This window comes from Triticum urartu, chromosome 1 (genome assembly GCF_003073215.2).
Source record: "Triticum urartu cultivar G1812 chromosome 1, Tu2.1, whole genome shotgun sequence".
Taxonomy (NCBI): domain Eukaryota; kingdom Viridiplantae; phylum Streptophyta; class Magnoliopsida; order Poales; family Poaceae; genus Triticum; species Triticum urartu.
The window spans coordinates 511,197,633-511,216,552 of NC_053022.1; the positions used below are offsets into that span (position 1 = coordinate 511,197,633).

General features: G+C 47.4%; 1 protein-coding gene across 1 annotated transcript; it reads left to right on the plus strand.

Annotated features, from left to right (window-relative positions):
- Positions 1-11,647: 11,647 nt before the first annotated feature.
- LOC125523929 (putative rRNA methylase YtqB) lies at positions 11,648-15,982 on the plus strand. Its single transcript, XM_048689004.1, has 6 exons — positions 11,648-11,926; positions 12,001-12,064; positions 12,217-12,409; positions 12,914-12,987; positions 13,087-13,242; positions 15,414-15,982. The coding sequence occupies exons 1-6, from the start codon at positions 11,758-11,760 to the stop codon at positions 15,535-15,537; spliced, it is 780 nt and encodes a 259-aa protein (XP_048544961.1). The 5' UTR covers positions 11,648-11,757; the 3' UTR covers positions 15,538-15,982.
- Positions 15,983-18,920: the final 2,938 nt, after the last annotated feature.

Below are 18,920 nucleotides of genomic sequence, written 5' to 3' on the forward strand. Positions count from 1 at the left end.
CCATCCAACGACATGGAAAACTTCAAACCCTAACCCGATTGGAACACCGGGCCTTGAGGATAACCCTAGAACCCCTCCCACCCCAGTTCCGCTTGGACCAGGATCGGCCCCGCACGCCCGCTCGAAGGGAGGGGGCCGGAGGGCACAACAGAGGTAGGGAAGAGAACGATCTCAACGACGGGGATCAGATCGCCTCGAGAGAAATAAAACCCTAACTCGAGGGAATTCCCACGTATCGGTTTGGAACCCTAGCTTTTGATTCGATGATTTGGGGGACGGCGGCGGCCTGGGCCGATGTTATGAGGGCGGAGGCCCCCCCCCCTAATTCGACACGGGTGTCAATCAATTTTTTTTGAGAAACGGATGGCAATCAATTGGGTCAAATACCTCGACGGCCCAATACCTTTCGATTCAATTCAGTCTCCAACACGGTTCAGCTTTCCAATTCCGTACGAGTTAATTCTCAAAAAAAAATCCGTATGAGTTGATCTAAAAAACAGGATAATGTTATAAGTGGTGACCGTTCGCCGGGGGCTAACCCCAGTGAACGCCGTCCCTGCCGTCGCACGAATCTTGGAGCACGAAAGTCATTGTGTAGCTGCTCCCGTCGAAGCTAGACAGGGGGATCTAACCTGCGACCTCGTGTGTGTGCCCGAACTCCCACAGCCACCGGGCTAGGGGAACTATTGTGAAACCATTTTTTTTGCAATGTCACATATATTTTTCAATCCCAAATATCTTGTTTTCTTCTGTTCATTTTCACATGGTAGTTCTATTTTTTTACAGCATGACATCTTTTAAGTGGATGGAGGTTAGTAGACATTAATATCAAGCTTGTACAAATATTATCAGAATATCCCCTAGAAAAGTCTAGGGTTCCCTTGCCTCGCATCGGCGCCATCATCGATCCACCTTGTCTCCGATGGCCTTAGGGCCATGGTGGCGCGGTGGATCCTGGCCCTTATCGGCGGGAGGGCTCTGTTTTCAGTTGTTCCTTCGTGTTTTGTTAGGATTTGTGTTCTGCTCAGGAAGCCGAGACGGCAGCGGCTCCCTGAAGATGAAATAAGGTTCTCCCCGTATAGCCCCTTCCTGATTGTGTGTCTAGCATCATCGGTGGCCGTGTGGAGGTGTGTCTCCAGCAGATATGTCCTTGTGGATTTGCTTGGATCTGGTCGTAGTTCGTCTATGTTCATGTGTTTTCAAGTTCGATCATTTCGATATACACTGCTCTTCATCGGCGGCGGTTGCTGTTCTGCTGTGCTGGTCCTATGAGGCCTTAGCACGATGACATCCCGACTAGTGTTCGTTGTACTTCCATGATTGAAGATGAATGGATCAGAAGTTTTCTCGCAAAAAGAGAGTAAATGACATCAGCAATCCTATAACTATTCAGAAGGCATCAGGTATGTCCTAAAACTGTGAAACTAAGTATTTGTGTCCCAAAACATTTTAAGTTGTGCACCCGAGGTCCTAAACACGCCTCCACCTGCTCACGTGACCATCAAGTAGCATGCATAAACCCATATATATATTGTTGAGCATGGCAATTCATTTTGTACCAGATTTAACATTAAAATCAAAATATTTGAAAACATGACAGAATAACAATTCAATTTGGGAACATGACCATGCCTTAGCATGTCATATCATATTTTCAACATGACAACTATTCTGATTGGAACAGAACAATATCAACTTGACCATCAATACATAACCACCAAAATAATACGAATTAGGTTTGCAACATCTCCAACAACATGAATTAACTACCAAAATTAAGCATCATCATCGCTTTGCTGCCTTCTATGCCTATCCAAAATGAAGCAACATCATCACTTTACAATCTACTAATTCCTTTTCCTAGGAACCACATTTTCTTTCTCCTTTTCTTTGGAATTCTTCTTTTTCTTCGGTCCTACCACATGTATGGTTGCTTTCGTTGACCTCCATGGAAGTGCATCCTTATGTCTTGCAATAAAATCGTTCCCTGGAAGAGGAGGAGGATGTGCAACCTGACATTGTTGAGTTCCTACAGCTTAGAGGAGGAGGTGCAATTAGTCCAAAAAACAAGCACTAAGAAATGATGTGTAGCGGAACTGTCAATAAGCTAAGTAATTAACTTACATCTTGCATCAGAACATGGAGCACTCATAGGTTCTCCTAGCTAACATCATGAACAGTAGATGCAACTAAACTTTTGGATGAGGATGCCTTCAGATTTGCACAAAAAATTAGTTTGTAGCCATGTACTAATTTAACTAGAGAACACCACACATGTTGTTGCGAGAATTTATAGTATTAAATTTCAAGAATAAAATTATAATATATGTGAATAGTTCATCGCCACATTCTCTGTCATATATGAACTGTAGTGGATCGGTGGTGGAGCCAACATCCAAACAATGGTGTACATAGTCCTTGAGATTTACAGTTTTACTCATGTTTCCTGATCTCTTGATGTATATTGTTCTATATACATGAATCATACATAGGTACTTAGAAGTTTTGAAAAATAATAGGTGCACATTTATACACCCAAGTCCATACATAGCTTTTCCCATAAATGTACACCCAAGTTTGTATGTAGCTTTACCCATGTAGGGAATCTAGTAGTAAATGGAGAGTGGCTGGATGGTATAGTGCCTTTTGTGTTGGGAAACGTTGCATGGAAAACAAAAAATTTCTACGCACACGTAATGATCTATCTATGGAGATGCATATCAACGAGGGGGAGAGTGTGTACGTACCCTTGTAGACCATAAGCGGAAGCGTTTGACAACGCGGTTGATGTAGTCGAACTTCTTCTAGCTCCGACCGATCAAGTACCGAACGCACGACACCTCCGAGTACTGCACACGTTCAGCTCAGTGATGTCCCTCGCCTTCTTGATCCAGCAAGACGTCGAGGTAGTAGATGGGTTCCATCATCACGATGGTGTGGTGACGGTGATGGTGAAGTGATCCTCGCAGGGCTTCATCTAAGCACCACGAAGATATGACCGAGGGTGTAAACTGTGGAGGGGGGTGCCGCACACGGCCAGGCAATTGTTTGTTGTGTGCTAGGCGCCCCCTCCTCGTTTATATAGGTGGGAGGGAGGTAGGAGCAGCCATAGGAGACGCCCAAGTAGGAGGAATTCTACTTGGAGTCCCTCCCAAGCCGCGTGCCCCCCTGCCATATATAACCGAGGGGGAAGAAAAGAAGAGGGGAGAGGGAAAGAAGTAGGAATCCTAACCCACACTTTCCTTGCCCTCCCCTCTTTCCTCCTCCTCCTCATAGGGTTGTCCTCTATGGGGGCGCACCAGGGCTGGTGTGTTCCCTCACTTGGCCCATCAGGCCCATATCTTTGCCGGGGGTGCCCGAAACTCCTTTCCGGTGACCCGATAAGTACCAGGTACCCTCTGGAACACTTCTGGTGTCTGAATACCATCGTCCTATATAGCAATCTTTAATCTCGACCATTTCGAGACTCCTCTTCATGTCCATGATTTCATTCGGGACTCCGAACAACATTCGGTCACCAAATCACATAACTCATATAATACTATATCATCAACGAACGTTAAGCGTGCGGACTCTAAGGGTTCGAGAACTATGTAGACATGACCGAGACACCTCTCCGGTCAATAACCAATAGCAGAACCTGGATGACCATATTGGCTCCTACATATTCTATGAAGATCTTTATCATTCGAACCGTTATGACAACATACGTAATTCCCTTTGTCCATCGGTATGTTACTTGCCCGAGATTCGATCATTGGTATCTTCATACCTAGTTCAATCTCGTTACCGGCAAGTCTGTTTACTCGTTCCGTCATACATCACCTCGTGACTAAATCCTTAGTCGTTTGCTTGCAAGCTTATGATGTGTATTACCGAGAGGGCCCAGAGATACCTCTCCGATACTCGGAGTGACAAATCCTAATCTCGATCTATGCCAACTCAACAAACACCTTCAAAGATACCTGTAGAGCATCTTTATAATCACCCAGTTACGTTGTGACGTTTGATAGCACACAAGGCATTCCTCCGGTATCCGGGAGTTGCATAATCTCTTAGTCGAAGGAATATGTATTTGCCATGAAGAAAGCAATAGCAATAAAACTGAACGATCATTATGCTAAGCTAACGGATGGGTCTTGTCCATCACATCATTTTCCTAATGATGTGATCCCGTTCATCAAATGACAACACATGTCTATGGTTAGGAAACTTAACCATCTTTAATTAATGAGCTAGTCTAGTAGAGGCTTACTAGGGGCACGATGTTTTGTCTATGTATCCACACATGTATCAAGTTTCCGGTTAATACAATTCTAGCATGAATAATAAACATTTATCATGATATAAGGAAATATAAAATAACAACTTTATTATTGCCTCTAGGGCATATTTCCTTCATTTTGGCCTTCTGAATTATGTGTAATAATTTTGAACTTAAACATGAAAATAAATTGGTAATAAAGAAACCATTATAAATTACATAAAAGAAACACTTTTTATTCATACAGATACATGCATCGGATCATCATGAATTGGGAGTGCTATTTTTTACTACTATTGAAGTTGATCAACCTAGTGATCACTTTATTCATGATGTAAGCAACTATATTTATCGTCAGGGAACAGAGCACAAATAACATTTACCAACCCTTTTTGTCTATCACTCATAATAGTCTAGGGTGATGTGTTATATATGTTCAATTCTTCCTTCAAAGTTTGTAGAAACCATTTCCATGTTGGGGTGTCCTCCACTTCAACTACAACAATTGCTATATGGAAAATGCAATCGTTTGGATCAACACCTACTGCAATCAATAACTGCCCACCATGCTTGTTCTTCAGGTGACACCCATCAATGCAGATTACTGGCCTGCATCCTGATAAAAAAACCTGTTACACGCATCTATGACATGTATAGCCTATAGAAGTTCCATGAATGCTGCTCCCAGGATTCGACCTTCTTATCTCCTCGGCATAATCCCATAGCATGATGTATTGCTTCTCCTCATCCCCATTGACTAACTTCATGGTTATCCTTCTTGCCCTTTGTAGCTTGCTTCTTGTCACAGTCATGTTATAGTCTTGTCGCACCAACCTTGAAAATTTTATGAGTGTCATCTTGTCATCTGCCCTAAAGTTTTGAATATACCTTGCAACCAAATATTTTGCAGAGAATGCTTTCAGCTTCCACTCTTTACTACATGTGTGAGTTCCAACATATGTTTTCACCACATAACTCTGATTCCTACTGTCAGGAGCTGCAAATAGATACCACAGACAATTTTCCTCATAGTGTGCCTTGATCCTTTGCTTATCATTCTTGGCATACTTGATAGCACCACTATTCTGGATACTATACTCTTGGATTGCTTTGAGATCAACAATTACGGAACACTATCCCTATCTCAAATGTGGGAGCAATCATGTCCTTTGGTTCAAATGTCCTAACCTTTACATTCTTATTTTTCTTCTTTTTTCCTTTCTCCAAACCACTTCATGATCTGACTCTTCTTCCTCATTTTCTAAAGTTGGGAGCTAAAGATCATCAGAATCATAGTCAGAATCAATGTGATGCTCCTTTGCCTTTTTTTGCTTTAATATCTTGAGGCTCCTCATTGACCCACTCTAGAAACAAATCATCATAATCTTTGTCGATGTCATTGTCTCAATCATAGTCAGAATCTATCACACCCGATCATCACGTGGTGCTTCGAAACAACGAACTGTCGCAACGGTGCATAGTTAGGGGGAACACTTTCTTGAAATTTTAATGAGGGATCATCTTATTTACTACCATCGTTCTAAGCAAATAAGATGTATAAACATGATAAACATCACATGCAATCAAATAGTGACATGATATGGCCAATATCATATTGCTCCTTTTGATCTCCATCTTCGGGGCTCCATGATCATCATCGTCACCGGCATGACACCATGATCTTCATCATCATGATCTCCATCATCGTGTCTTCATGAAGTTGTCTCGCCAACTATTACTTCTACTACTACAGCTAACGGTTAGCAATAAAGTAAAGTAATTACATGACGTTTATGTTGACACGCAGGTCATAAATAAATTAAGACAACTCCTATGGCTCCTGCCAGTTGTCATACTCATCGACATGCAAGTCGTGATTCCTATTACAAGAACATGATCAATCTCATACATCACATATCATTCATCACATTCTTCTTGGCCATATCACATCACATAGCATACCCTGCAAAAACACGTTAGACGTCCTCTAATTGTTGCTTGCATGTTTTACGTGGCTGCTATGGGTTTCTAGCAAGAACGTTTCTTACCTACGCAAAAACCACAACGTGATATGCCAATTGCTATTTACCCTTCATAAGGACCCTTTTCATCGAATCCGATCCGACTAAAGTGGGAGAGATAGACACCCGCTAGCCACCTTATGCAACTAGTGCATGTCAGTCGGTGGAACCAGTCTCACGTAAGAGTACGTGTAAGGTCGGTCCGGGCCGCTTCATCCCACAATACCGTCGAAACAAGATTGGACTAGTAACGGTAAGCATATTGAACAAAATCAACGCCCACAACTACTTTGTGTTCTACTCGTGCATAGAATCTACGCAATAGACCTAGCTCATGATGCCACTGTTGGGGAACGTAGCAGAAATTCAAAATTTTCCTACGTGTCACCAAGATCTATCTATGGAGAAACCAGCAACGAGGGGAAGGAGAGTGCATCTACATACCCTTGTAGATCGCTATGCGGAAGCGTTCAAGAGAACAGGGTTGAAGGAGTCGTACTCGTCGTGATCCAAATCACCGGAGATCCTAGTGCTGAATGGACGGCACCTCCGCGTTCAACACACGTACAGCCCGGTGACGTCTCCCATGCCTTGATCCAGCAAGGAGAGAGGGAGAGGTTGAGGAAGACTCCATCCAGCAGCAGCACAACGGCGTGGTGGTGGTGGAGGAGCGTGGTACTCCAGCAGGGCTTCGCCAAGCACCGCAAGAGACGAGGAGGAGAGAGGGGTAGGGCTGCACCAACAGGGGAAGAATTCATGTCTCTGGCAGCCCAAAACCTCAAGTATATATAGGGGAGGGGAGGGGCTGCGCCCCCACCTAGGTTTCCACCCCTAGGGGTGGCGGCCAGCCCTAGATCCCATCTAGGGGGGCGGCCAAGGGGGGAGAGAGGGGAGGCGCACCTGGGGTGGGCCTCAGGGCCCATCTGCCCTAGGGTTTGCCCCCCTTCCCTCTCCCTTGCGCCTTGGGCCTTGGTGGGGGGCGCACCAGCCCACCTGGGGCTGGTCCCCTCCCACACTTGGCCCATGCAGCCCTCCGGGGCTGGTGGCCCCACTTGGTGGACCCCCGGGACCCTCCCGGTGGTCCCGGTACGTTACCGATAAAACCCAAAACTTTTCCGGTGACCAAAACAGGACCTCCCATATATAAATCTTTACCTCCAGACCATTCCGGAACTCCTCGTGACATCCGGGATCTCATCCGGGACTACGAACAACATTCGGTAACCACATACAAACTTCCTTTATAACCCTAGCGTCATCGAACCTTAAGTGTGTAGACCCTACGGGTTCGGGAACCATGCAGACATGACCGAGACGTTCTCCGGTCAATAACCAACAGCGGGATCTGGATACCCATGTTGGTTCCCACATGTTCCACGATGATCTCATCGGATGAACCACGATGTCGAGGATTCGATCAATCCCGTATTCAATTCCCTTTGTCTAGCGGTATTGTACTTGCCCGAGATTCGATCGTTGGTATCCCGATACCTTGTTCAATCTCGTTACCGGCAAGTCTATTTACTCGTTCCGTAACACATCATCCCGTGATCTGTTGGGGAACGTTGCAGAAAACAAAAATTTTCCTACAGTTTCACCAAGATCCATCTAGGAGTTCATCTAGCAACGAGTGATTGGATTGCATCTACATACCTTTGTAGATCACGCACGGAAGCGTTCAAAGAACGGGGATGAGGAAGTCGTACTTGACGTGATCCAAATGACCGGAGATCCTAGCGCCGAACGGACGGCACCTCCGCGTTCAACACACGTACGGTCAGCGTGACGTCTCCTCCTTCTTGATCCAGCAAGGGGGAAGGAGAGGTTGAGGAAGATGGCTCCAGCAGCAGCACGACGGCGTGGTGGTGATGGAGCTGCAGTACTCCGGCAGGGCTTCGCCAAGCACTATGGAGGAGGAGGATGTGTTGGAGAGGGAGAGGGAGGCACCAAAGGCGTGGGGTGAGAGGCCCTCCTTCCCCCACTATATATAGGGAGCCTAGGGGGGGGGGCGCCGGCCCTAGGAGATGCAATCTCCTAGGGGGGCGGCGGCCAAGGGAGGAATCCCTCCTCCCCAAGGCACCTAGGAGGTGCCTTCCCCTTTTAGGACTCTTCCTTTCTTGATCTCTTGGCGCATGGGCCTCTTGGGGCTGGTGCCCTTGGCCCATACAGGCCAAGGCGCACACCCCTACAGCCCATGTGCCCCCCGGGGCAGGTGGCCCCACCCGGTGGACCCCCGGGACCCTTCCGGTGGTCCCGGTACAATACCGGTGACCCCGAAACTTGTCCCGATGCCTGAAATAGCACTTCCTATATATAATTCTTTACCTCCGGACCATTCCGGAACTCCTCGTGACGTCCGGGATCTCATCCGGGACTCCGAACAACATTCGGGTTACTGCATATACATATCCCTACAACCCTAGCGTCACCGAACCTTAAGTGTGTAGACCCTACGGGTTCGGGAGACATGTAGACATGACCGAGACGACTCTCCGGCCAATAACCAACAACGGGATCTGGATACCCATGTTGGCTCCCACATGCTCCTCGATGATCTCATCAGATGAACCACGATGTCGAGGATTCAATTAATCCCGCATACAATTCCCTTCGTCAATCGGTATGTTACTTGCCCGAGATCCGATCGTCGGTATCCCAATACCTCGTTCAATCTCGTTACCGGCAAGTCACTTTACTCGTACCATAATGCATGATCCCGTGACCAGACACTTGGTCACTTTGAGCTCATTATGATGATGCATTACCGAGTGGGCCCAGTGATACCTCTCCGTCATATGGAGTGACAAATCCCAGTCTTGATCCGTGTCAACCCAACAGTCACTTTCGGAGATACCCGTAGTATACCTTTATAGTCACCCAGTTACGTTGTGACGTTTGGTACACCCAAAGCACTCCTACGGTATCCGGGAGTTACACGATCTCATGGTCTAAGGAAAAGATACTTGACATTGGAAAAACTCTAGCAAACGAACTATACGATCTTATGCTATGTTTAGGATTGGGTCTTGTCCATCACATCATTCTCCTAATGATGTAATCTCGTTATCAATGACATCTAATGTCCATAGTCAGGAAACCATGACTATCTGTTGATCAACGAGCTAGTCAACTAGAGGCTTACTAGGGACATGTTGGTGTCTATTATTCACACATGTATTACGATTTCCGGATAACACAATTATAGCATGAATAAAGACAATTATCATGAACAAGGAAATATAATAATAATGCTTTTATTATTGCCTCTAGGGCATATTTCCAACATGATCAACTCCTTGATCACATTGTGCACATTATGATGATGTCCTACCGAGTGGGCCCAGAGATACCTCTCCGTCACACGGAGTGACAAATCCCAGTCTCGATTCGTGCCAACCCAACAGACACTTTCGGAGATACCTGTAGTGTACCTTTATAGCCACCCAGTTGCGTTGTGACGTTTGGCACACCCAAAGTATTCCTACGGTATCCGGGAGTTGCACAATCTCATGGTCTAAGGAAATGATACTTGACATTAGAAAAGCTTTAGCATACGAACTACACGATCTTTGTGCTAGGCTTAGGATTGGGTCTTGTCCATCACATCATTCTCCCAATGATGTGATCCCGTTATCAACGACATCCAATGTCCATGGTCAGGAAACCGTAACCATCTATTGATCAACGAGCTAGTCAACTAGAGGCTTACTAGGGACATGGTGTTGTCTATGTATCCACACATGTATCTGAGTTTCCTATCAATACAATTCTAGCATGGATAATAAACGATTATCATGAACAAGGAAATATAATAATAATAATAAATTTATTATTGCCTCTAGGGCATATTTCCAACAGTTTTCACCACATAACTCTGATTCCTACTGTCAGGAGCTGCAAATAGATACCACAGACAATTTTCCTCATAGTGTGCCTTGATCCTTTGCTTATCATTCTTGGCATACTTGATAGCACCACTATTCTGGATACTATACTCTTGGATTGCTTTGAGATCAACAATTACGGAACACTATCCCTATCTCAAATGTGGGAGCAATCATGTCCTTTGGTTCGAATGTCCTAAGCTTTACATTCTTATTTTTCTTCTTTTTTCCTTTCTCCAAACCACTTCATGATCTGACTCTTCTTCCTCATTTTCTAAAGTTGGGAGCTGAAGATCATCAGAATCATAGTCAGAATCAATGTGATGCTCCTTTGCCTTTTTTTGCTTTAATATCTTGAGGCTCCTCATTGACCCACTCTAGAAACAAATCATCATAACCTTTGTCGATGTCATTGTCTCAATCAACCTGATCTGCATAGTCACTATCATCACTGCCATCCATGTCACTTTCTTTGTCCTCAGCAATGGGTACTCTTTTACATCACCTCCCTTTTTGTCCAATATTATTGGATGTTCTACCACTGCAGCCCCTGTTCATACATCAAGTTGCCCTTTGTTACCATTGTCTTCAACCTAGGACTCCTCATGGAATTCTGTGCAGAAATCACTGGTTTTTGAGGGCTCAAAACTTTTGTTAGTGATGGTGAGCCTATAATGCAAACATAATTGAAATGAAGATCATTGTACAGGTCAGCTTGGTGCACATACAACTTAAAAAATTGGAACTTGGGCCCTACTGCAGTCATACCGAGACAATCTTCATCTATGTTCATGATCCTCAAACAAACATCCAGATTCATGCCGGGAAGAAACCAAATTTGGGTTTTACACGTATCATGTCCAAGTTCTTCTAAGAAACCCTTCAACCATAGTGGAGACTAGGTGTCTACTTCACATCGACCAAATGTGTCGGTCGAACCATCAACATAAGACTTGTTCATCTAAGAATAGCTCCTCAAATGGTCCTAGCACAGGAAGATTTCGAAGTCAACATCATCAACTCCCGCACAATCATCGCCCCCTTGTTTAGAGCCAACGAATAGAGAAAGGGGATTGAGGGTTAGGGTTCGCACCGTACTCCGACGCGAGGTCACCAGGCCGCTGTCAAGATGGGGCCATCATGATGGACGCCCCCTCGATCAGGGGCGTGCTGCCCTTCCCGCCGTCTAGGTCTGCTCGGTTCCGTTGCCGGATCAACGACCAGACCACATTCTGAGAAGCGCAGCCGACCGTCGAACATGGCCAGGGTGGAGCCGGGCGAGTGGGGAGCGGCATCGGGCGAGCTACGTTTAGATTAGGTTTCACATTACATGTAATAATATGGATTTAAGGTTTCTAATTTAAGATTTTCAGATGTGAAATGTATTTTTTGAGGCGTGTCCGGCCACTGCTCGCGGACGCGCCGCGGGCGTTTTAGGGGTGGGATTTTGCAAGTCACATCTGAATCATCAGATTGACTCGAGCAAGTCTGAACCTGGTCTCTCTCTCTTTTTTTTTTTTGCTGCGTCTGCTGGGTACCAATACCAATCCTCACGGTCTCCGCCGCCGCCGCCGCCACCGCAGCAGCCATGCCTCCGCCGTCACTGCTGCGCCCTCCGCTCTCGCTGCTCCTCCGCCGCTCCCAGACTCCATCTCCTCTCCGACGAATCCCCAGCTTCACCCCATCCCCTCCGCTCGTCCTGCCCAAGCGGCGGCACCTCTCCGCCGCGCAGCTCGCCGACCCGCTCTCCGCCGCAGGTTCGTATTATCTATTCTTCCCCCTTCAATAACGCGTGCCGGCCGTGCGACGTCGTGACCGGGATTGGTTGCAGGGCCGGAGGAGGCGGTGGTGGGCTTCGTCGCCGGCAAGCGCAAGGCCACCGAGGTAGCCCACGCGTAGGCACTCTGCTTCCTTCCCGTTGCTGAAATTAAACATATTCCCAACATATTCCCCCCCCCCCCCCCCCCCCAACCCGAGTGGCGTTCTAGCAGCAGGGCAGGGCAGCATTCTCGTTCTAACTGTTGTTACGCTGTTACCTGATTATTAGGGTGTGGAGGAGTATCGTTCAGAGAGGAGACACGGTGGTCGATGCCACCTGTGGGAACGGGAATGATACGTTTGCTCTGCTGAAGATGGTGTCCGATGACACCGGCAGAGGGCGTGTTTACGGGATGGACATCCAAGATTCCGCGATAGATAGCACCGCCTCTTTTCTGAAAATGGCCGTCGACAGTCGCGAGGTATGTGCATTTGAAGCAACTTAGCATTGTTGCTGGTCTGTTTGAGGGCTACACAATGTGGCTTCTCTTATGAGTTTCCTTTGATAAAGAGAGAATTTACGAAGAGACGAAAGATGAAGAAACATAAAACTGTGTACATGATTAAATATGTTGTCATACTCACATAAGTTCGCCAAGCGCCACTATTCTTAGTCTTAAGTGTTCTCATTTTGATATTTTGCCTGGATCTTACCATTTGGAAGAAGAAGGAAAAAAAAGACCCACCACGACATTCTAATTGAAAATTCCCTCCCTTAACTAGTTAACTGTATGTTATTAGGTAGAACTTGAGTCATCTCTGCAAATCTAATGCAGATAGCACACCCCGTCGATTGAACACGGGTGGGTGAGTTTACCCCAGTAAACTCTAGCCACCAAGCTAGCGTTCGGTTTGCACTACGACATTCTCATCAAACCTCACTTTTGTGTCATGTTCTGGCTGAACTCTAGTTTTCTTTTCTTCAGATGGAGCTAGTCGAGTTGTTTGCAATGTGTCACAGTAGAATGGAGGATATTGTTCCAAAAGATTCTCCTGTCAGGTGATCAAGTTATTTTACTTCATTGGTTTTAATTATATGATTCCGTTATCCTGAAATCAGCAGTTCAAGTAACTGTGATATTAAACATGGTACTTTTAGGCTTGTAGCATTCAATCTGGGCTACCTTCCAGGAGGAGATAAAACAATAATAACAGTACCTGAGACAACTGAGCTGGCACTGCAAGCTGCCAGCAGAATTGTTAGCTCAAGGGGACTCATAAGTGTCCTTGTCTACATTGGGCATCTGGGTGGAAGGTAAATATCAGTTCGCAACTGCTAATATTGTGTCAGTGATTGCTAGTTTGTTGGGTTTTTCAGTAATTGCTGATTGCCAGTGTGGCCTGCACCTGAAATAGATGGCCGAGGCCAGTTAGTTACATCATCAGAGTAGACGAGAAGAAAGGTATAGCCTTAATCGGCGGCTACCTTGTCAGCCGGTTTAGTAAATCGATGCAACGATCACGGAAGGTGCGCGATCCCTTGCATCCTAAATCTTCCATAGGGCGTCGATGAGTGCGGCATGCCACACTGTTGCTGTTAGAGGTATATAGGCGTCTGCACCTCCCAAATAGTATTGATATCCTGTTGATGTAGATTGACACCTAGGCGTTGTCAAATCCGTGTGGCAAAGGGGTAGTGGGGGAATAGGTGCGTAGTTGGCATCTCGGGCAGGAGCTTGAGTCCACAATGTGCTTGTGGTGGAGGTTTAGCTTGGTGTCGAGGCGATTGCAGAATAGTAGCCAGCCAAAGCCCTTGACTTTGTTCGGCACCTTGCTTTCCCAAATTGAGGCGGCATTTGGATCTATGGCCTCCTCGTGCATGAGGAGGTTGTAGGCATGCTTCAGGGCCGGCCCTAGGGTATGGCCCGAGGGGCGACGGCCCAGGGCCCAGGCTGGGAGGGGGCTATGATGAAGTACACATACTCCTTCCGTTCCGAATTACTTGTCGCAGGTATGGATGTTAATATATAGTATAGCGAGAAGAAAATAGATAAAGGGAAAAATTATGAAAGAAAATACGAGATGGGCTCGGTCCTTCAGATCACTAGGTAGCTGAGCATCGGCGCACGCAAGTCACAGCCGCAAAAGACTGATTGAAATGCGTTCGTGCAAAACAAATCGATCAATTGATCTGTCTTTTCTTTTTCGTCGCTCGTTGGTTCTGTCTTCCTCGTCTCATCGGCCCGTCCCTCCGTCGCTCCTCGCTCGGCGCCTCGGCCGCTTGTTGTCGCCGCCGCGCGCAGCAGTCCGCCATTCCGGCAATCCGGCCTTCCGGCAATATGGCAATACGTTATACATATGTGACGGCCGATTCAGTACGTATCCATCCATCCATCCCTCAATTTCAGATTTTCAGTAGTTTTTTAGTACGTCTATTCAACTATTCATCCATGATCCATCCCCCAATTTCAGATTTTCAGTAGTTTTTTAGTCTGTCTATTCTACTATCCATCCATGATTCATCCCATGAAGTTTCAAATTTTTGATGTATAATTTTCTAATTCAATCTTTCACATTATTGTATTCAACCATCCTAATTTTCTGCCATTCTGTATACATGTCTAGGGTTCCGATCATCCGATCTATAAATTTGTAATTCTTTGCATACTCTTTATTTCGTAATTTTAGGACATTAGCCTGTCATGTTGCCTAAGATGCATTTGTCGGGTGCTAAAAAGGGAGAAGAAAGAAAGAAAGAAAGTGATCTGAAAATTCAACCACTGAAGGGTTCTTTGACTTGGGGGCCCATGTCGTCCAGTTCGCCTAGGGCCTCCCGAAACACAGGGCCGGCCCTGGCATGCTTGAGGAAGCATTTGTCGGTAGCAAGCTCAAACTGGAAGTCCTGCATGTTGGAACGCATCCTCAGGAGTAGCTACACCCACATGCACACGATCTGTTGCACGTTCTACTGCACATGATCTGCACCTTAGTCTGTAGGGCTGTTAGCTAGAGTTTAGCCAAGGTTGTTAGTGGTTAACGGCATGCATGCCTTGTTGTATGTACACTGTCAACGGATGAATAGAACTGTCAATTCTTCCATTCTCTTTCTACACTGCAACAAAGACAAGAGAGACTGCAATTGGAGGGAGGCCATGTTGGTTATGCGATTCCTCACATTAGATATACACTGTCAGACATGACTGAGGGTACCCAAATATTAGGCTCAGTTGAGTGAGAGAAAATATTTGGAAAAGCGGCAGCTACCGGTAGTTGATGACGCCAAGTATCTAGCCAGAAGAAGGTGGATCGGCCATCCTTCATCATGACGATGGAATTTTTTTGTAGCGTAGGTATTTGGCGGTTAATAATATTTGATTATAGGCTTGCTTGTAAGATGCCATCAGAATATTGTTGTTTAATGTCAAACTCCAATCAACTATCACTTAAGACTGAATCCATTCATCTTCATCGCTTTCTTATCTGTAGGGATGAACTCGATATTGTTGAATCATTTGCGTCAAGCTTGCCTGCTGATGCATGGGTGAGCTGCAAGTTTGAAATGATCAATAGGCCAGTTGCTCCAGTACTAGTTCTTCTGCACAAGAAATGATCGCAGTCCCACTGAAGCTCCACAAGTTTGAGACTCCCTGTTCCGGTTCGTGATGAATGAAATGCCACAACGCATACTGCGATCCTGAATTTCTGGTTATGGTTATGGGTTACGAGAAGGAAATTATGTAAATGCTACAGTTAGCTGTTTATTTATTTATCTTTGCTACAGTTAGCTGTAACCGAATGATTAAGGTGTTCTGGTGATTGCTCCCAAGGATTACTCCACCAAAATATCGGCACTAAGGTGTGCTGCGTCTGGCTGTTCATGTGCAACCCCTGGATTAACTATCTTCAGTGAAGTTGCCAGTACTCAAGTACCTGAACCTTGATGCAATGTCTGTGAAGTTTTGTGGTGTTGCGTAACTGTATGTCTATATCCTGAATATTGACACGCTGTAAGCCTGCAGTCCTTGGAAGTTGGAAACATGATCATGTTGGTAGAATGGCGCTGCGCTCGTGTTCTTCTTTTATCTGTCTGTGTATTGGTCTATTAATACCTTATATTTGAATAAATCCAAGAAGGTATTTGCGTACAGAATTTACAGAACTTGATCGGCATCCATGGTTAAACTGAACTTTGACTCCAATACGAAAAAGTCCCTCTATAATTCACCATGCACGGTCGAAGAACTAGTAGAAAATTATGCATGTTGCTTTTAAAGTGCATGATCGGAAGAAGTATTTAAATCGATGTAGCTCTCGGCCGGCCTTGGAAGGGAAGTGGTATATGTCAGGAAACATGTTACAGAAACAAGAGCAAAATATGGCAATTATCCTCAGATCTGTATAAGGATGTTTGTTTCGCTTCCAGGACAACAAGTGGGGTGGTGGCGCAGTTGGCTAGCGCGTAGGTCTCATAGCTGAAACACTCTAAAAAGAGACCACCGTTGTGATGAAAAGCTCAGTGGCAACTTGGGTCGCCATATGGTACACCTGCACCTGATTCATCAGGTGAATCCGAGCAAATCTGAACCTGGTCTCTCTCTCTCTCTCTCTCTCTCTCTCTCTCTCTCTCTCTCTTTTCTTTTTGCCTTTGTTCACTTCGAATTCAAAAGTAGCTGACACACTTGCTCATTTGAATTCTTCTCTCGTCTTGTTTCTGTTGCCCATGCTCACTGATGGCTCTTTCTGCAACACTACCTTTGGGGTTTCCTAGGTGAGTTAGTACTGCACTCTGTCACTATGCAATCCTACTAAGTGCAGCATTATGCTCCGGATTTGTATGTTCTCTGACGGCACAGGATTCACACACTTGTATGTGGTTAGTTACTAACAGAACAGGCTGTAGAACTGTCTGTCATACAGAACATGAGGCGGTGATCTGATCTCGAGGAGGGGTTGGAGCCTCCCACCCAAAGCAAATGTGACCTTATAATGATGAAACTCTCCCTGACAGCTTTTGGGGTCGTCACATCTCCATCTAAGTCCATCCATCATATGACTTGGGCAAATGCTAGCTGAATCTGGTGCCGTATTTTTCCTGCTTTGCATCGACCCATTGCCTATCCTTGCCTTGCCCAGGCGGCGGCACCTCTCTGCTGTGCAGCTCCTCGTCGCCCTGGATGAAGGACGCAATGGTTGGCAAAATTTTGTGGATTTTTTCAAAAAAACAATTGATCTAGTATCTAAAATCTTCATGTACCAATAAGGTTTTTTTCCCATCAAAATGACAATGGATGACAATACCTTATAGAAATGACAAAAGAAATAGAGATTATTTACTACATAATCATACAGTTGGTATACAATGGACTCTGAAGAGAATGGGCAAGAAAAATGCTAATTATCTGGTGCTGATTGTTGAGTAACGTGATTGTATTAGGAAATATAGGTTAGACTAGTAAATATTCTGGCTTGCCTTGTATTTCAAGTAGATCATGTACTCCTATATATATGCCCACGAGGCTCAAGCAATATAACGAACAATTCCACCAAACACCTCTCTCCCTTCTAACATGGTATCAGTTTCCGGGTTTTAAACCCTAACCGTCGCCGCTTCCGCACCCGCGCGCCGCCCCCGGGGCGGTCGGCCTTCATGACCGCCGCCGGGGGCCGCGCCGCCCGTACCTAGTGTTCGTCCGCCGGTCATGTTGACCGGCTGCCCTAGAGAGTCTTTTTTTCCCGATCCTTTGATCCGGATTTTCTCTCTCTCGTCGGTCACTTTGATCGGCGTCTACTTTTTCGTTTTCCGGTCTATGTGATCCGGTTTGCGTCGCCCACCGCCGCCGTCGACTCCGTGCACCTCTACTCCAACACCGGCATGATCGGCCGGCTTCTTCACCGACCCGGCGGCCTCGCGCGTCGTCCGCGCGTCAACCCGCGGTCACCCCGACCGGGTGGCCTCGCATCACGCGGCGGCCCTTCGCCGCCGCCGTTCGTACGCCGGCCCGCCCGTCAATCTATGCCGGCCGTCACCGCCCTGCTCCGACCGGGACTCCTGCATCATCCCGACCCGGCGGCCTCGCGTCATGCAGCGGCCAATCATAGCCGCCCTGTTGACCGCCGCCGCCGGCTTCATCTCGGACTCCGCCGCCACCACGCCTCCACCGAGCGGCGTCCCCGAGATCGCGCGCGATCGGATTGATCACCCGCCCGCCGCCGCGATCCGCCTCATCCTACGCCGTGCGACCAACCTGGCCCGTCGGTTGCACACGCCTCCGCAGGCCCCGTGAAGACCGTCCCGAGTTCAGCGCGTCTCTCTACCGATCGAGCATCGGGCTGCTGCTGCGTCGCCCCGTCGGGCCGCAGCGCCGCCGCCCCGTGGTTCTTCTCCCGGCTGCACGGACCCGCGTCACCGCTGCGTCGCCCCTTCGGGCCATAGTGCCGCGGCCCGCGGTCCCCCGCCGCCCCGAGGGCGTCCGCTCTAGGCCGTCCCGTGGCTGCACCGACCCTCGCGCCGCCGCTGCGTCGCACCGTCGGGCCGTAGCGAGCGTGGCACGCAGTCCACGCCGCCGTCCCAAGGCCGTCCCCGCGGTTGCACTGACTCGCGAACCGCCATTGCGTCGCCCCTATGGGCCGCAGCGTCCCGGCCCGCGGTCCCAGCCGCCGCCCCGACCCGCCTGCCGCCGTTGCGTCGCCCCTTCGGGCCGTAGTGCCGCGGCCTGCGGTCCACTCCACCGTCAACGCGCGTCGACCCCCCGTGGTATGCGCCGCGCCGTCTCCCTTGGCGCGGGAACACCACCATCCGCCCCGGTCTTCGTCACGCTGTCAGGGTTCTTCGCCTACTTCGAGTACCACCACCACACTCCTTACCTAGCCGCCGCGGCCGCCGCCGCCGCCGCTCTTTTTTGGCCGCCGCTACCTTCGTAGCCGCCGCCGCCCGTCCACCCCTGTCGTCTTCGTCCAGCACCATCTCGTCGCCAGCGTCGCCGTCATCTACCC